General features: G+C 44.2%; 1 protein-coding gene and 1 long non-coding RNA gene across 2 annotated transcripts in view; one reads left to right on the top strand and one right to left on the bottom strand.

Annotated features, from left to right (window-relative positions):
* Positions 1 to 432: 432 nt before the first annotated feature.
* Positions 433 to 7,269, bottom strand: S100A11 (S100 calcium binding protein A11). The gene is made up of 4 exons (XM_022564118.3): positions 7,249 to 7,269; positions 5,887 to 6,081; positions 1,963 to 2,115; positions 433 to 1,113 (listed from the first exon to the last, which is right to left on the bottom strand). Exons 1-4 carry the CDS (start codon positions 7,267 to 7,269, stop codon positions 958 to 960), a joined length of 525 nt encoding a protein of 174 aa, XP_022419826.2. The 3' UTR covers positions 433 to 957.
* A 100-nt stretch (positions 7,270 to 7,369) lies between these two features.
* LOC111169724 (uncharacterized) overlaps positions 7,370 to 18,821 on the top strand; it is a 35,694-nt gene continuing 24,242 nt past the window's right edge. Inside the window, exons 1-2 of the long non-coding RNA XR_002643281.3 lie at positions 7,370 to 15,197; positions 15,748 to 16,412. This is a non-coding gene — a long non-coding RNA (uncharacterized LOC111169724). The remainder of the gene's footprint in view (positions 15,198 to 15,747; positions 16,413 to 18,821) is intronic.

The raw sequence follows: 18,821 nt of genomic DNA, 5'->3' as shown, positions 1-18,821 counted from the left end.
ACTTATGTGTTTATTTGGCTGCACTGGGTCTTAGTTGCTGCACGAGAGATCTTCACTACAGCATGTGGGATCTTTTTTTTTTTTTAAGTTGCGACATGCAGTATCTTTAGCTGTGGCATGTGAACTCCTAGTTGCAGCATGTGGGATCTAGTTTCCTGACCAGGAATCAAACCTGGGCCCCCTGCATTGGGAACGTGGAGTCTTAGCCCCTGGACCACCAGGATGAAGTCCCAGTTCCTTTAAGTGGAGGAATTTAAAGATACTTGTGAGGAAATCTGAGTGAAAGATTCTTCTAGATTTTTATGAGGCTTTTCACATTTGTTTACAGTAGTTTCAGCTACACCTACATCAACCACAGTTATCTTCAGTGAGTTTCTCTAATCAAGTTTTTGAAAAGAATTCAATTTGGCTTTCAGAAAGACAACAACTATCTTTTTGCACTCATAGTTCTTTATTTGTTTGTTTATTCATTTGTTTCCCCCCCCCCACTAGAAGGTAACCTCAGTGAAGGCAGGACCTTGTCTGTCTTGCTGACTGTATCTTCAAAGCCTATGACAGTGCCTGTAGTAGGGGTGTATAGACGTTTAATGAGTGAACAATAAGTGACATCTCTCCATCAGTCTGAGTAATTTAGATGATTATGTTGGTATCATTAGTCATGATTATGTATACACCCAAGATGCATTTTTACTATTTATTTTGTAACTTCTGGTAACTGTTTCCATCAATCTAATTTATATTCCTCCCAGTCATCTCCCTCCCTTGCACAAATTTACTGACTCTCCAGTGTGTGCTTTAAAAAACAATATTGTTTTATTACTACCAGCAGGAGTGGCCTGCATGGGGTGGTGGGTACACTGGGCTCAGGGTATGTGTGGGCTGTGAGGGGTAGATGATAATTGGGAGGCTGAAGGAAAGGGAGTGGGGCTGGAGGCCAGGCCCAAAGGCTCCTCCGATTTACTTCTGGGAAGAGGTAGACTTAATAAAGGAGTCATGGCAAGCTAGGGCCAGGCCGCCAATAAGATTAAGAAATTCTTGGAAATCTAACTGTCCATCAGAGTCGAGGTCCAGCTTCTTCATCATGCGGTCAAGGACACCAGGGTCCTTCTGGTTCTGCAAAGATAATAATAACAATAATAATGATATTAGTACCTTTATATTGTACTTTCTAAGATGCTTTCAAAAATGTTTCCACATTTTATTCTTACAAGAGTGTGAGGTACCGGGTAGGGGTTATTAATATTCGCACTTTTCAGAGACAGAAACAGACTCAAACAGGTGAAGTGAGTGGTCTAAGTGGAAGACCTAGGACACGAACCCAGCTTTTCTAGCTCCTAGTCCAGGGTTCTTTCTGTGACCATCAGGGGTTACTCAATTTTGTAAAAACAGTGGAAAACTTTTTCTAAGTGTTGCATGCAACTCCAATATACAAACTACATAAAAGCAGAGTGACTGGAGGTGGAAAGAGGATGCGGGCCCTGCCTAATCAGCCCCATCCTCCACTCATCCAGGCCCCCAGCACATACACACACTTACATCCACTGGTTACATATGGCTACTTAATTAATTTAGAAAGTCAGTCCTTTAGTTGCTAGTGGCTACCATATCAGGTAGCACATATATAGAACATTAATTCCATCACTACAGAAAGTTCTACGGCTGCCCTAGAGGCTTTGGGGTGGAGGAATAAAATTTGAAAACTCTTCTATTACTCCATTTACCATTTTGTAAGCCCCTCTCCTTAAATGAAAAAAATCACTGTTCCCTATGTCAGTGTAGTTTGATAACTTTGATCTTTAGAACATACTTTATTCAAAGAAGAGGAGAACAGAAGGTTCTTTAATAGTCATTCAGAGCTTACTCAGCCCTAGGGGCTCAGCTGCTGTCCTTCACTCCTAGCCATTCTCCCAGCGTCTTGTTTCATGCTGTGTGTGGCCTGGGGGTGGGGGCAGGGACCAATACCTTTGTGAAGGCACCCAGCTCTGTATTCATGAAGATAAGGAACTCGGCCTTGGAGAGTTTGCTGTTGTTACCATCCCTTCCAGCATGCCTTTGGAAAACAGCAATCAGAGACTCGATGCACCGTTCAGTCTCTGTAGGGCTGGATGTTTTTGCCTTTGGAAAAAAAAAATTCAGGGTTCAGACAAGGGCAAGATATCAAAAGCTGGGTGCTAGGGAAAACTCCAGAGGATCTTGTCTCTTCATTTTGGGTCAAGCAGTTTCCTGAAAGACTCGGTCGTTGTTTAGGGGGCTAAGGGGCCCAAGACAACCACAGAAAGTCACATTTGGTGAGCTTCCTCCCCACATCTCCTCACATGTTTATTCCAAGTGAAAATTAGTGAGGGTAAATATGGAGCATGCTGGTATGTTTGAAAGCAGTAGACTGCCTAGATGAGCGTGAGGTGACAGGGTTTACTGATATTTTTAGAATGTGTGGATAAATGTATGTATAACTATATATCCACAAATCCATATACATACCAAGCATTGTCTATAGATTAAAAAGTTCCCTATTTTCCAAGAGTATATGGAGGCTACTGTGATAAGTGAAATGGCATTTCTTTTTAAAGGAATACTGAATTCCCAGGACTCATACATTTTCTAGAAGAAAACTAAAAGCATAGTTATTATTGTGTATGGGGTAGGAGATCTGAGAACTTTTTGGATGTTGGAAAGCAGCTTTCGTATTTGAGAGTTAGAACCCCTTAATTTTACACGTGAGGAAACAGGCATGAGAAGGGAACTGACATGGCAGAGCTACTTCTACAATCTCAGCCTCCAGGTTGCTTTCTGCAGCCCTTGGCCTTTGCTCCTTCTATTCCCAGATGCCACTAATTCCCACAGAAAAGGCTGGTGGAACTTCTCTGGTCACTTCACACCAGGAAGGTTGATATGGGGGCTCTTAGGTTGCCACTCACACAGCTCCCATCGCATCTACGGAGCTGAACCACAGCTGTGGTTGCACTAGAAGGAGCACAAGGTTCATATCCTGTTCTGGGCTCTGCTTTCCTTACAACAGAAGTCTTCAAGGAAATTCTGTCATGCCGAGTCTGCCCCTGATTCCAGCCAGCACCTGGGCCCCAGACGCGAGGAACTCGCGGGTTCCCCCTGGTGGATACGAAGGGGAACTGCAGACTTTCTGGAAATCTTGCAGGGCCACACCCTTCCTCCAAAGCTTTCTCTCTGGACATTAACAATGTCTACATTGGATGGTGACATTCGCAATGTGGCACTTAGCCCGTTAATTTGTTCTTGGGATGGACTTCCTGGAGCCCAGAGCTGGAGGCTTTCAGGCCCCATAATTAATATGTTAAGGATTGATGTGAGCCCTGTTATTGATCTGAGCTCTTAGCTGCACAGCTGCCAGTCTCCTTCCCTCCTTCAGTCTCTCCAGGTGCTTTAACTGCCTAGCCAGGTGCCTGGTGCTCATTGCATCCTGAGGCATCTATAAAGCCCGTTCTGGAGATCTATTCTTCCTCAACAGTCACATTGTCAGAACTTTTTCTTTAGAAAAGTATTGGTAGCTTCAGAGTTTTGGTGAGAAACAAAATACCACAGCCTAGAAACAGATGTGTTTGCACAACAGCTTTTCTTACCAGGACTACAATCTCACAGTCTTACTAACGTGTCAGATTACAGGAACAAGGCTGACTGGAAGGGTACACCAGATAGGGTAGAAAGCTCCAGGTTAAGGAGCAAGGGCTTTGTGATCTTTTTCTAGACCTACAGATGTGTCCTCTGCCTCTTTTCTTTGTGGAATTCAGATTGCTTTTTGATTTCCCAGTTTCAAAGTGGCTTTCTGCTTTTCCTTTTTCTCTCCTTAACGTCAATCTTGACAGATTTTTTTTTCCCCCTTTAAAACTGTTGCTATCAGCCACATGGAGAAAATTAAAACCCCTGCATTTCTTCCCAGAGGTAATTTCCAGAGGAAAAGAAACACACTTATCAAATTACTTAAATGGAATTGCAAAATTTGTAGTGCTGGAGGGGCAGAGAGGCCCAGAGACAGGAAAGCTTTGCTCAAGTTGGAGCAGTGGCTGAAGGAGAAGATCTCCTGCTTGGATGGAGGCCAGTGCTCCCCATCACTGCATCCTCAGAGTTGTATTTGATGGGAACAATGATAGGAAGGAGAAAACAGCGTGATAAATGGGTGCTGTGAGAGAATTAAAAAAATGCATGCTAGGGACTTCCCTCGTGGTGCAGTGGTGAAGAATCTGCCTGCCAATGCAGGGGACACAGGTTCGAGCCCTGGTCCGGGAAGATCCCACATGCCGCGGAGCAACTAAGCCCGTGTGCCACAACTACTGAGCCTGCGCTCTAGAGCCCGTGAGCCACAACTACTGAGCCTGCATGCCGCAACTAGTGAAGCCCGTGCACCTAGAGCCTGTGCTCTGCAACAAGAGAAGCCACCGCAATGAGAAACCCTTGCACTGCAACAAAGAGTAGCCCCCGCTCACCACAACTTGAGAAAGCCCACGCACAGCAACTAAGACGCAACGCAGACAAAAATAAATGTTAAAAAATGCATGCTAAACACTCAACATTTGAGAAAGTTAAAAAAAAAAAAGTAACGCCTGAAAAAACTCAAGTATTGCAGTTCTCATTCTTAACTAACATGCTCCCTTTCCTCCCAAGGAGCCCTGGTGACATCCACCTTCCGCCGGGGCGGTCATTCCAGGTCTTCACCACTTGGTGGTGCTGGGTCTGCCTTTTCTAGGTTCCATGGGACATTGATTCCTCGCTTTTGCACGGAAAGGAGAAAGAGCAGTCGGGGGTACAGACTGGCAGACTAAAGCAGGGGTTGGCAAACGTGTTTTGTAAAGGGCCAGATGGTATAAGTTTTAGGCCAGTGCGGCTCATATGGTCTCTGTCACTCTGCTTTTGTAGCAGGGCAGCAACCACACAGAAAACTCATGAATGGGCGTGGTCGTGCGCCAATAAAACTTTATGAACACTGAAGTTTGATTTTCGTATAATTTTCACGTGTTACAAAGTATTATTCTTCCTTTGACTTTCTTTCAACTATTTAAATATGTAAAATCCGTTCGTAGCTCGTGGGCGAACAGAACCCCGATTTGGCCCTTGGGCGGAAGTTTGCAGACCTCCCTTCACGAAAGAGAGGCCAAGGAAGAGGCAGATTTTGGAGGTGTATTAATGGAAAAGATAGAAAGAGTTCAAAATGGGGATGGCAGGAGCTGAGAGAAGGAAAACTGGAGACGGGGTGAGCGCCTAACAAGATGGTGGGCTAGGGGGAAAAAGAAAGGAGGAGGGGGCTTCCGGTCGCCGGGCTCCTCCCACATTCCTGGCCGCCGCTCGGCTAGCTGGGACCCGCTTCAGTTTCAGTCTCTGCGCCTTGGCCGTTTGCCGGTCGTTTACCGAAACTCTGATTTCCCCTAGCGGTCAGGCCATTAGGTCTGAAACATTCCCTTTCTGGTCTCTAGAACGGTACATAACTAGAGTCGCCGCGCAGAATTCCAGCCCCTGTCTTTAGGTCGTACCCCGGGCTCCGCGGACACCGGCGGCGAGGGGCGTCCCGCACCGGCCGGACACCCCCGCCCCCGTCCCGGCTGAGCGAGGGGTCGGGGCGGCTTCACCCTGTGCGGGGCTCCGAGCGGGGCGCGGCTCGCAGTGCATTTCCTCTATCCCAGCCTTAGACCTTCGCCTGGAAAACAAAAGAACCTCCCGTTGCTACCCCTAGGCTGTTATTACAGGTATAATTCAGGGCTTCTTCCTTCCATCCGCTCTTTCCTAATTCCCTGCCATAGATTCATTCGTCCTGCTCTGGTTCCTAACACGTCCATATAAAAATCAAAGACCAAGTCTGGTGAAAAGTATGCTGTTGCTTTTTTCTTTTCATGCAAGAGGAAGACAAAAAGCGCGTCTTACCATGTTCGGAGAGGAGCGAACCACGGGGCTGCGAGCGAGGAGCGGCGAGGCGCGCACTGGGCGGCGGGCCGGGTCTGCTACCTCCCAGGTCCGGCCCCACCCGGCTCCGCCCCGCGCGGCTTCCGCCTGACTCACGCGCCCCCTCCTCCGCTCCGCCCGCCGCCGCGCGGATCCGGACGGGTCACCGTCGCCCTTCTTTGCCAAGCACACGGCTTCACCTTAAAACTCACACAAAACCCATTGTCCTCGCTGAGCCCTAAATAATCTCTCTCCCCTGTCCCGTGAACCTTGAAGATTTTGGACTTTTCCGAATTGAAAGTTTTGCATAGCGGTCTTCTGGAAGTCTGTCCAAGTCTGTGGGTCTTTTCCCTGTACAAGCTCACGAGCTCATTCTGGTCATTCACGTTAGACAGGCAGAAAGGTCCCTTTGAAAAACGTGCAACGTGGAGTGTGGGCTATAAGTTCCCTAGAAACCAGGGCTGTCTCTTTCGCACTGGAGACGTTAACAGACTAAACGGTAGTGATTTGTGCCAGCTGGAGCACCGTTGTCTTAGACTTCTCTCTAAATCGAAAACAGTTAAAAAAACAAAACAAAGCAAGACCCTAGACCCCAAAGAACTGCAACGGTACAGTACCACTGCAAACTACTGAACCCTGCAAGTAGGGCATTTATCTGTGTGCAGTTGGCAACGGAGTTGGGAGTTGTATGAAGAATCAGAAGCTCTGGGTTCTACTCCTAGATCTGTAATTACTTCGTTGCAATACGTTTGGCAAAACCCCTCAGTCCTCTGAGTCTCCATTTCCTTACCTGTAAAAGTAGGTGCCCTTTCCTTTCCTACTTCACAAAATTGTTATGACTATCAGATAAAATGATGGCTTTGGGCTTCCCTGGTGGTGCAGTGGTTGAGAGTCCGCCTGCCGATGCAGGGGACACGGGTTCGCGCCCCGGTCCGGGAAGATCCAACATGCCGCGGAGCGGCTGAGCCCGTGAGCCATGGCCGCTGAGCCTGTGCGTCCGGAGCCTGTGCTCTGCAGCGGGAGAGGCCACAACAGTGAGAGGCCTGAGTACCACAAAAAAAAAAAAAAAAAAAAAGTGATGGCTTTGAGAGGGCTTCAAAAACGGGAATAGATGCAAAGGAAAGATAATGGGCTGCAGGGCATTGTGTAAACTGCTTCCTGGCAACCCCTCTGCTCCTGCAGCCTCAGCTGGTCACTTCTGAGCAGACCTTCATCTCTTCTCACCTACGCCAGACCCACATTTTCAGTTGTTCTTGAATCCACTTGAAAGTCTCACCTGAGCCTCAAACTCAATTCAAGAGATAATTGTTTTCCCTAAATCTGTTTCTCTTCTGTCTTCCTTACCTCTGCTAATGGTATTGCCATTCTTCTGTTCTCCCGACTTGAGAACTTTGGAGCCAGGTTTTGACTCTAAATCCCTTTCTTACCCCCAAATCTTATCGAGTGCCAAGTACTATCAGTTTTTTTTTTTTTTTTTTTTTTTTTTTTTGCGGTACGCGGGCCTCTCACTGTTGTGGCCTCTCGCGTTGCGGAGCACAGGCTCCGGACGCGCAGGCTCAGCGGCCATGGCTCACGGGCCTAGCCGCTCCGCAGCATGTGGGATCTTCTTGGACTGGGGCGCGAACCCATGTCCCCTGCATTGGCAGGCGGACTCTCAACCACTGCGCCACCAGGGAAGCCCCATCAGTTTTATTTTTACACTTTCTCTTGGATCTGCCCCTCATATTTTCTATTCTCACCTCCAGTGTTCTAGTTTAGGTTTGCATTCCCTCTTTCCTCCAGTTTCCTAACTGGTCTCTTGCCCTCCAATCTGTTCTATTGACTGTTAAAGACACATTTTTCTAATGTACAGCTCTGATCAAGCGCCTGCTTAAAAACGAAACACAACAAAAGAACCAAACAAGATGGCTCTCTAATGCGTTTTATATCAAATCCAAACTTCTTAACTTCTATCTGGCTTTGAAAATCCTCTTTAACCTTAATTAATGAATGACTCCTTCAATTTATTCATTCAAAAAATATTTTTGGAAAACTACTATGTGCCAGGCCCACTGCTAGGCACAAGAGATACAAACATGAATGTGATATTAATGCCTACCTTTGGGGTGGTCTATGGATAGACTTTAGACCTATGGTGTTTTGGGGGGTGTTCCATGGATGGCTGCTGGGGTCCACAAATACCCTAAAGGTATATGTGAAATTTTCTGCATAAGAGAACTTCTTCTTCAGAGCTTTCATCTGTTTCTCAGAAAAATCTATGATCAAAAATAGTAAAGAACCATTGGTCTAAATTACTCCATACCTGAATCATGGGACCTCCCATACAACATTCCTCTTTAAGGAAAAACACCCCATTTATTGCCTCTGCTGAAAATCCAGCCCCATTAGTGAATTTTTGCATGATCTGACCCTGTGCCCACTGTCACAGCTGATTGGATTGAGGTTAGTGCTGGACTCAAGGACTGCTAGTCCATAGAATGGATAGTAGTGGATGTTTCACGACATGACGTGAAAAGATGAGCTGGGACCCTTCAGCTTTTGGGGAAACTGAAATTAGCAACACATAGCAAATTAGGCATTTAGAAAAGTGAAGCTGAACATTTGCATGGACAGAATCATGAGGCCATGGCAAATAAAAATTATGAAGAAGCAGACACCATAAATAAGCAGGAGCTATGAAGTTTGGAAAAAATGTGCAGACTAGTGTTCTTGTTCTCCCTGCACCTGGTTGTTTAGTTTTCCTGATTTCATGTAAGGCCTCTATTCTTTCAATAACTTCCCTGCCGTATGAGGTAGCTTGAGTGAAACCAAAGAAAAGAGCTGAATCAAATAAGTATGAATTCTCCAGAACCAGGTTGGGGGATCAGCCCCACCCAGTGAGGGCTGTCTGTGTTGACAACTCACCAGGATCATGATGAAAGGGGTTTTCAGTTAAAGGAGGGGAGAGTTCAGGAAGATGGCACGCAAAGTAGAATTGGCAAAGTAGGTAAATGATGTGTCAAAGTGAAGGGCTAAAGTGGGCAAGGAGCTGAGGATGAGTGAGGGCTGGTAAGTTGATACCAAGAGACAAAAATGAGGTACAGATGAGTCAATTTATTCAGGAAATAAATGTGGGGACTTCCACTGTGCAGGGTAATTCTTATGTGCAACCTGAGCTCTGTGCAGGGCTGGGCAGGATCTTAAATGGATACAATAGCCAACCATAATAACACGGGTGTGACCAAGGCACAGTGATACTGCTGGGAATGAAGTGAGTGGTTAACTCTGGAGGAGCAGAGAAAGTGTTGTGGAGAGAGTGATGCTTGGGTAGTGAAGGATGAATAAGGATGTGAAGGATGAATAAGGGTAGTGAAGGATGAATAAGAATCCACCAGGTGTAAAAAAAAAAAGTAAATAAAAGAATTCATCAGGTGGATGGGCACAGTGGTGAAGCAAGGTGAAGTCAGTATAGCACAGTGCTGCAACATATTATCTGTATGAGCTCCAGCGAGTCATTTGTCTGCTCTGTGCCTTGGTTTCCTCAACTATAAAGTGGAGAGTAGTAGTACTCACTTCATGTGGTTGTTGTGAGGATGAAGACGTAATCATGTAAAATATTTAGAACGTAGAGTGGTGTCTTCAGAGGAACCCTTCCGTAATGGCTTGTGCAAAAGTAAGCAGGGGGGAAGCACATGTGTATTCTCAGTACTTGCAGGTGGTTCGGTAGTCCTGGGCTTTGGGTATGGGGTGATGGTAAATGGGAGCCAGGAGCTGTGGGACTGAGCCTGGAGAGGTAAGGGTCAGAGCACTAAGGGCTACGCTTGGAAATTTGGATTGTATCTGAGGGTTATCTATCAAGAACCACTGAAGATTTTAAATCAGGAGATTTGATCCACTTCACCTTTTGGGAAGCAAAGAGGAGAGAGACTAGAGGCAAGGAACATATTAGGATACTGTTGCAATAACCAAGGTGAGATGGCCATGGAGGTTGGGCAGGGAATTTCCAAGTACTGAGAAGGCAAAAGCAATCAAACTTGGCCTCTGCTTAGATGTGGGGGGTTTGGAAGAGGGATGAAATCACTTTAGGAGAGAATAGGACCGGAAACAGTCACATTTACTTATAGCTCTTCAAATCTCTGTCTCACCTCAGGGCCTTTGCACATCTGTCTGGTCTGCCTGCAATAGTCTTTTTCTCATCTTAGTCGTCTTGGACTCTCATAACAAACTCCCACAGACTGACTGGTTTAAACAGAAATTTGTTTTCTCACAGTTCTGGAGGCTGGAAGTCCAAGATTAAGGTACTAGTCGACTCAGGTCCTGATGAGGGCTCTTTTCCTGGTTCGCAGATGGTTGCTTTCTCGCTGAGTCTTCACATGGTGGAGAGAGGGAGGGTTCTCTCTCTTCCTTTTGTTATAAGGCCACATTCCTACTGAATTAGGGCTCCACTCTTATGACATTTAAGTATTTAATCATTTAACTGTAATTACCTCTTAAAGACCCTATATCCAGATACAGTCACATTAGGGCTTTAACATATGCAAATTTTGTTGTTGTTGTTGTTGGGACAGACACAGTTAAGTCCATAGTGTCATTCTTCATAGAACTTAGAAATCACCTTCCCTAAGCATTCCTCATCTCCTAAGAGAGTGCTAGGTATCTATGCAAAAGAAGAATTAACGTAGCTGCTCGAGACTGCTGTCCTTGGAAAGGCCTGCTTGCAAGGCTGGACTTTGGCTGGCATCTGGGAACTTGGATTTCAAGAGGGTTCTCATCTGTTCCCTCACTGTGCCTCACTGTGCCTAAGAGTGGCTCATTGTGCCTAAACTGTTGGTACAAACAATGTAGTTTATGCCAAGCACCTGCTTTCCTTCTGGGAGTTTGGAGTTTTCCGGTACATGCTGGAGAGAGTGTGCGTATGCGACCAGCCTCCAGTAAAAGCCTTGGGCACCGAGTCTCTAATGAGGTTCTCTGGTAGACAGAACTTCGCATGTGTTGTCACAATTCAAAGCTGGAGGAATTCAGCATGTCCTGTATCCACTATATGTTCCCCCATAGCTCCTTGTACTGTAATTCTTACTATACTCTACTGTCATTTTCTGTTTACTTAGTTATTTTCCTCACTAGACAGCAATCTACTTGAGGGCAGAGCCAGTATCCTGCTTACTGCAGTGTTCCCTTGAGTGAGTTCACAGGGTATGGAGGAGTCACAAGAATGGGAAGGCACATGTACAAGGTTGAGACGATACAAACGATAGAGCAAGGTCTCAGGAGCTATGGTGGATGAATTACTCCACAGAGTGGAAAAGGGGAAAATGAGGAGTGAGACTATAGAGGGACCATAGCTTTGGGAGGGCTGCAGAGGAGTATCCTTCCTGATACCCTTGTTGGCATATGAAGACAGAGGTAAGGACATGCTTGACAGAGCCCACAGGATTTGAGTAGGAGACTTGAAGAGGTTCTCTATGGTCCCAGAGGGAAATGGAAACAGGGGCTGACTCAGATGGCTGAGTGGTGCAAAAGCTTAGGAAGCTATAATTTTGCAGTGACTCTAATACACATGGTTGTATGATTGTGAGGCTGTATGGCTTTCTTCTGGTGTGTTTAGAAATCTAGTCACCGGATCCAAGAGAGAGGCTTGTGAAATAGGTTTAGGGTTTTACAGAATGGATATAACAAAAGGATAAAGCAGTGAAGGAGTTGAGGGTGTGGGTGAGAAAGTGATCCACTTGATTGGGCATTCAGTACAGGAAGAAAAAGGAAGGAGTGAGGACATGGAAGGTGGGTGGGCACAAAAAAATTTCTCCATAAAATCAAAGAACAAGTTAAATGGAAAAGAGGGATGGAGAGAGCTGGGGATTTAAGAAGTTATTCGTATAATACAAACTTCCAGTGAGTTTAGTAATTTGTAGATAGAACTCTTATGATGGCAAAATCCAAGCATGGCTAAGGGCCTCAAACTGACTGCAGTGTATGTGGCGTGGGCATCAAGGAGGGAGGTCAAGAGCTATGAGGGTGGGGCATTGGGTGGGTGATCCTCGTCAGTGCTGAGCTCAGCCCGGATGATGAGAGGAGCTGGAATGGAGAGCAAGAGTGTGAAGCAGGTTATGCTGTCTGAAGTGAAACAGGTATAGGACACTGACAGGTTGTGGCAGGGGTTCTCAGCGTGTCATCTGCCGCTTTCCTTTCTATGCTCCATGCTTTAACAAATGGAACCACTGTTTATCACTCAAAGATCCTCTGTACTTTCTTACCTCTATGCTGTTACCCAAGCTTTCTCTGCTTTTGAGACATCCTTAATTTCAGTTCCCTCTGATGAAATTCTATGGCTCCTTCAATGAAGCTCCTCCTTCATGAAGTTTTTCTGATCTCCACCACCCACATTTACCCTTCCTTCCATAATATTTTGTAAATTATTTCTTGTGGGGAGGGATTTTAATATTCTGCTGTGTATTACAGGGATTTATGTTAATAGATGTATCTTTTCTGATAGCATGTGAGTTCCTTGAAATTATGGATCCGTCATGTTCATTTTTGTGTCATTCATAGCCATTTGCACGTAGTAGGACCCAGTGAACGTTCATGGGATTGAACGAATAGTATGATTTCAGAGTAGGGGCTGTATTTGGTTTAATTCTGTGTGATTTAACATTCAGGACAATGTTAAATAATTGTTCCAAGAACTGTTGACTCTTTGTTTTGTTTTTCTTTTTTGGGGGAAGGATCACAAGCTATTTCTGTTAAGAGTCTTAAATTTTATATAAATTAAGTTATTCAACAAGTATTTATTGAGTAGCAGATCCTGTGCTAGGGTCTGAGGGTACAAAGATAAAAAAGTCATGGTTCCTGCCTTTGAGGATCCCCAAATCTAATTTGATTAATAAAACAGGAATGGGCTCCTTCTAGAAACTGAGTCATCTGCATCAGAAGGTGTACACTCAGTCTCTTGGGTGAGGGTCTTCCCATTTAAGTCCTGGGCTGGAAGATTTACCTCTTGAAGATAAGGACTGTAAGGGGAGATCCTTTGATTTCTCCCATAATCTGCAGTGCTTGCCCACATCACTGAGGCCACATTTGCAATATTAAGGAATGACCCGTCAATCTCTGAGGCCACTGTGATGTAAATGGAAATGTTGGACAAGAAATCTAAAGGCCTGAGTTTGAGTTCCAGCCCTCTCCCTAGGTAAACTGTTTTTTACTTCTGAGCTTCAGTTTTCCTTGTGTAAAATGGTGATAGCAATTAAGGAGAAAATAAATATAAGAGGGCTCTTCAAATGGTGGTGTGTTATACAAATGTTAATTGCTACTTGCAGTATTGCTGTGTGGATTAAATGAAAGTGTGCTTTGTAGGCTCTACTTTGCAGATCTTGGTGTCACTATTGTTATCCCTTCAAGCCCTTGTCTTTTCACTTCCCGTTGCCTCTGCCCTAATTGCTGGCCCTCACTAATTCCCTCATTTGTCCTATGGTGATGGCATCTTCAGGACAGACGTGGAGTTCCTGTGCAAGCTGGTGGAAGTTAACTGCTTTCCTCCATTGTCTGCACACATCTACATTTTCCTTCATATTCTTCTAGACATCTTTCATGCTGGTGGCTGGAAACCATTAAAGTCCTCCACATAGTTGTTTTTAGTCTCCAACTGTCGTTAGGCAGAGTTGAGAAATTTTCTCTTTCACAATGACCCACAGCAAATAGTTGCATGTATGTTACATTTCTACTCCGAGGAGGCCGCACCATATCAGATCCATGTCTAATCCGTTGTGATCTTAATGTGTCATCAAAGTGTTCTCAGTGGATCTGTACTGCTCATTTTTTGTCCAAATTTTTCATCTTGGAATTCAAGATGAAATTTGAATCCCAGCTTCTGTTTTTTCATTATTTTCTTTCATTTACTGCGAACTCTGGTCAAGTGGGAACTTTTCGCTATTGCCTGTAGGCAGGGTTGATCCTCCTGCCGGTTCTCATTGGTTCGCCCACACTAGTTGTTACAATATTGAAGTTCTTCACTACCAGTTGCTAAGTGTCCTCTCTAATTTTTTTTAATTAATTAATTAATTAATGGCTGCACTGGGTCTTCGTTGCTGTGTGCAGGCTTTCTCTAGTTGCAGCGAATGGGGGCTACTCTTCCTTGCAGTGCACGGGCTTCTCATTGTGGTGGCTTCTCTTGTTGCAGAGCACAGGCTCTAGGCTCATGGGCTTCAGTAGTTGTGGCACACAGGCTCAGGTGCTCCGCAGCATGTGGCATCTTCCCAGACCAGGACTTGAACCCGTGTCCCCTGCATTGGCAGGCGGATTCCTAACCACTTGCCCACCAGGGTAGCCCTGTCCTCTCTTCTTGCCTGAACCCCTGAGTGCCATTCACCTGAAACCCCAGCCACCTCAGTCCCTCTCCTGGGCCATGTGATTCCCATAATCAAGTAACTTAAGGATTAATGCACGGAGTGGTGAGGGTCTCTAGGACTTGCTCCAGCCTCGTAGCCTGGCCACTGTTCTGATTGGTCAGTGCTAGGTCACAGTTTGAATATCTTCCTGTCTTTAGGAGCCCCAGAATTTCCCACTTACTGATTTTTTTTCTTGTGTTTCCTTCCTTTCATCTGGAATTTTTCCTTCATCTTCTCATGTCCAAATTCTACCTGTACAAAGACCCAACTCATAAAGAACCTTCTCCAGGAAGCTTTTTACCTATCTCTTCCAACTAAAATGATCTGTCTCTTCATTGATCTACCACAGCCTTTTATCTGCACTTTTTTTGTGGCATGTATTACAGCCTATCTTGAATTATAGCTATTTAAGTATGTACCACTTTTTTTCCTGTTAGACTGTCAGCTCCTTGAGGACCAGGTATAGTATAATGCCTTTTTTGTGGGGCACCACCCGCTCATCCTAAATGTCATTCAAACTACTACTACCCATACTCTGGGTCTAGGACAAGTGTGTGATGGGTTACTAGTAGGCATGAGGACTTTTATGTGACAAATGAAGAATTTAAAGTTTCTTGTGGTCTGTGTTGCAATCTTTTTCAACGGTTTGACATTTTTGTGCAATAAGACTTCCTTCTGATTCACCTCTCCCTGGTCCCCATATCCCCACCCCCCAGCTCTTGGAAGGCCTAGGAGTGGGCAGGTTAGTTCAGCTCTGTTCCCAGGCTTTAGAGAGAAAATATATGAGTTAGGGTGCTTTTGGGTGAAGATAATAGGAAATTGACTTAAGACAGTTTAAGGAACCATAAAATTATTATTTATTGTCTTTACAACAGGAGTCCCCCGGAGCAGAAGAGCAGGGTTGATTGATTCAGCAGCTCAGTGATGTCATTAGGGGTGAGATTCTTTCATCTTTTTATCCCATGATCCACTTTACCATTATAGTCATAGGTGACACATCCAGGGCATGTATTTTCTTGTTCACATCTCGGGGTGGGCGGGGAGAGACTTGCTTTTCTTTTCCAGAAATCCTGAACAGCCTTCTCTTAAATCCCATTACCTCACACGGTTTAGGCCTGCCTATCCCTGAAGGAATAGATGGCCAAATTGATGGAATTACCTCAATTAGCTGAGACAAATTGTTTAGGGATGGAATACCTCAATTAGCTGAGACAAATTGTTTAGGGATGGAATGGGTGTTGGGGAGCTGTGTTGGGAGATTATATTTTCCAAAAATGGCCATAACGCTATCTGCCCTCCCACACGTCCTTCTTACAATGTGACCCTCACACTCCCCCCCTCAGGAGGTAGGATCTATATTTCCTCCCCTTGAACCTGGGTGGGCTTGTGGTGACTACTTTGGAGGTGACACTATGTGATTTCTGAGACTTGATGTTAAAAGGTGACATGGAGTCTATCTGCTTCTCTCTTGGGGTGCGCACTCAAGGAAACCAGCCACCATGCTGTGAAGAAGCCCAAGCTGCCACATGGACAGACCCATGTGCAGGGAAACCACCAGCCAGCACTGAACAGCCAGCCGTGTGAGGTGCACTATCTTGGAAGTGGATCCTCCAGCCTCAAGCTACCCCGCTGACACCATGTGAAGCAGAGGAGAGCCGTTCTATGAGGCACTAAGTTTTGGGGTGGTTTGTTATGCGGCAGTAGACAGCTGGAACAGGGGTGCACTCTGGAAAGAATTGTGTTTCCTCAGTGCTTTCTCTGATGTCTTACTCTTTTTGTCATTGGATTAGTTAGGTATCAAGAGCAAGGCCTAAAGTGAGGAAAGAGTTGAAGCCTGAAAGGAATTTTATTGTTTAGTTCAACTAATTTGCTGTCTGGGATTTCTATATGGGATTTGGGGGTTCATGATTTATAATAACAAGTGGTGATTTTGCACATCTCCCTTGAGAAGTTGCAGTAGGTGATGGCTGGTTGTGAGCTGGATGTTCAGGATCCAAGGAAAATAATCAATGACAACTATCTACTCCCTTTTTACTTAAAGTACGGCCCACCCTGGAAGGAGTAATCCTTGTTAAGGCATCTTCTTACCTGTTTTGCCTATTCTAGGAACCAGGATCTTGACTTGCTGTCAGAAGGGTCCACTCAGCTCAAGTAAGTATTCCCCAGAGTAACTTATTTATTTGTTTTAACTGAAGATGAGAATGACTGAATTCACACTTTAGAAAAATCTATATACTGTTTTTAAAGTGTTAACTCAATCATAAATATATAAGTAATAGAGTAATATGGTGTTATTTATTTATTTATTTATTTTTCTGTGTATTTTATAATTGTTCTTTTTTTATTTTATTTTATTTTTTTTCACATCTTTATTGGAGTATAATTGCCTTACAACGGTGTGTTAGTTTCTGCTTTACAACAAAATCAATCAGTTATACATATACATATGTTCCCATATCTCTTCCCTCTTGCGTCTCCCTCCCTCCCACCCTCCCTATTCCACCCCTCCAGGTGATCACAAAGCACCTAGTTGATCTCCCTGTGCTATGCGACTGCTTCCCACTAGCTATCTACCTTACGTTTGGTAGTGTATATGTGTCCTTGCCTCTCTCTGGCTTTGTCACAGCTTACCCTTCCCCCTCCCCATATCCTCAAGTCCATGCTCTAGTGTTATTTAAATGGTAACAAATTCTGTGTCTCTTAGGGATCTGACTAAACTCCTTAAGTAGGTGTGGTTAAAGGAATTATTGCTGTCTTGATCTTCTACTTTGTAATCTTGGGTTTGCTTATTTCCCTGAACTTTTATGTACCTGCTCTTTGCCTTGCTATCTCCGTCATATGATCCACATCGGTCCCTTCCTGATATTCAAAGCTCCTACTATGAAGTCTAAGAGTTTGTTGACAATTTCTTAAAGTTCAGGCTTCAAGCACTGTCTTCACCAGCTAATTGGCGGCTGCAGACTTGAATCTCTGTTGAGTGCATTTTGCAGTGTTCTGCTAAAGTGGCCTGTTCCTGGAATTGGCTTTCCGTTCTCTGCACGTCTTTTGCCCTGCAACCTGGCAAGAGTTGGGCTTATGTAGAACATCTGAGCCTTTGGCAGGAAGAGAACAACTTCTAGATTCCAGAGGAGAGAATCTCCTCTTTCTCCTCCACTGATCAAATGTGGAGGTAACTTTGGTTGCTTCCTGAATTATAAGATGAGACATCCCTAAGACTTTGGTCCCTCTGGGTTTTTATTATTTCAAGGTTTCTGTTATTCGGACCACTGAGATACTCAGTAAGTATTTGCTGGGTGAATGAATGATTTTCTTTTTTTGTCTAAATTTATTTAAAAATTTTTTTTAGTCTACACAAGCCACACTTTATTTATTTATTTATTTATTTTTTATTGAAGTATAGTTGCTTTACAATGTGTTAGCTTCTGCTGTACAGCAAAGTGAATCAGTTATCCGTATACATATATCTCCTCTTTTTTGGATTTCCTTCCCGTTTAGGTCACCACAGAGCATTGAGTAGAGTTCCCTGTGTTATACAGTCAGGTTCTCATTAGCTATCTATTTGAATGATTTTCTATGGGTTGGAATTCTTGGAGCTGATTGCATTAGAGATAAAGAAGCTGAAGTCCAGAGGGGTTGCAGGAATTGGTGAGGACTCTTTAGAACTAGGTCTCCGGCTTTACTGTAAATACTTGCTCATCCTAGGACTCAACAGACCAGCCCTTTCTTTCTGAAGGTGATCCTGATGGCCTCTCCCATCCACTCCCCATCCAGTAGAGCTGACCAGTGTCTCCACAGTACCCTGATGTCCTTGACTGCTGCAAGCAGTTATTTATCTACACGTACATCTCTTCCTGTTGAGACTATAAGCTCCTTGAAGATGGACGCCATATCTTAGTTATTTTTTTTTTAATTAACACACAACGCAGTTGTGGCCTTCAATATGTAAATGAACAGATGAAAGAGTGAGTGCATATAGTGACTGCATATCTTAGATTTTTCTCCTGTGATAGTGAATTTCAGCCCTTCTGTAGACCTGTCAGATCAAGTGCTTCAACACTTTATAATAAAATATTTTCCTTAGACATTGTATATATGTCTGTATATATGCATTTTAATTTTTTCTCTTAAAACTCATTGCTATTATTAGAAAAAGAAATACAGGCTTATTATTGGAAGTTCCAATAATGTAGAAGGCTTTAGAGTGAAAAGCAGCAGCTTTTCGTTCCTTCTAGATCCACTACCCTCTGTAATCTGTTTCTTGAGGAGTTTATTTTGTTTGATTTACATATATGGAGTCACACTGTATATAATCATTCACCACTTACTTTGTTTTCACTTAATGATTTATTTTGGACATCTTTTCATATCAGTGCATATATTTCCACCTTATTCTTCTTAATGACTATATCGCATTCTATAATACAGATATAATATCAAAGGCCTAGTAGTGGACTTTTACTGAAAGACAGTTAGATGGTTTCAGTTTTTCCCTAAGAAATGTTCCAGAAATCCTGTACACATACAGGTATAACTGAGGAGAAATTCTTGGAAGTATTACGG

This window comes from Delphinapterus leucas, chromosome 1 (genome assembly GCF_059928025.1).
Source record: "Delphinapterus leucas isolate spDelLeu-1000000601 "Yukka" chromosome 1, BTC_Dleu_Yukka2, whole genome shotgun sequence".
Taxonomy (NCBI): Eukaryota; Metazoa; Chordata; class Mammalia; order Artiodactyla; family Monodontidae; genus Delphinapterus; species Delphinapterus leucas.
This window is presented reverse-complemented; position numbering and strand designations above follow the sequence as displayed.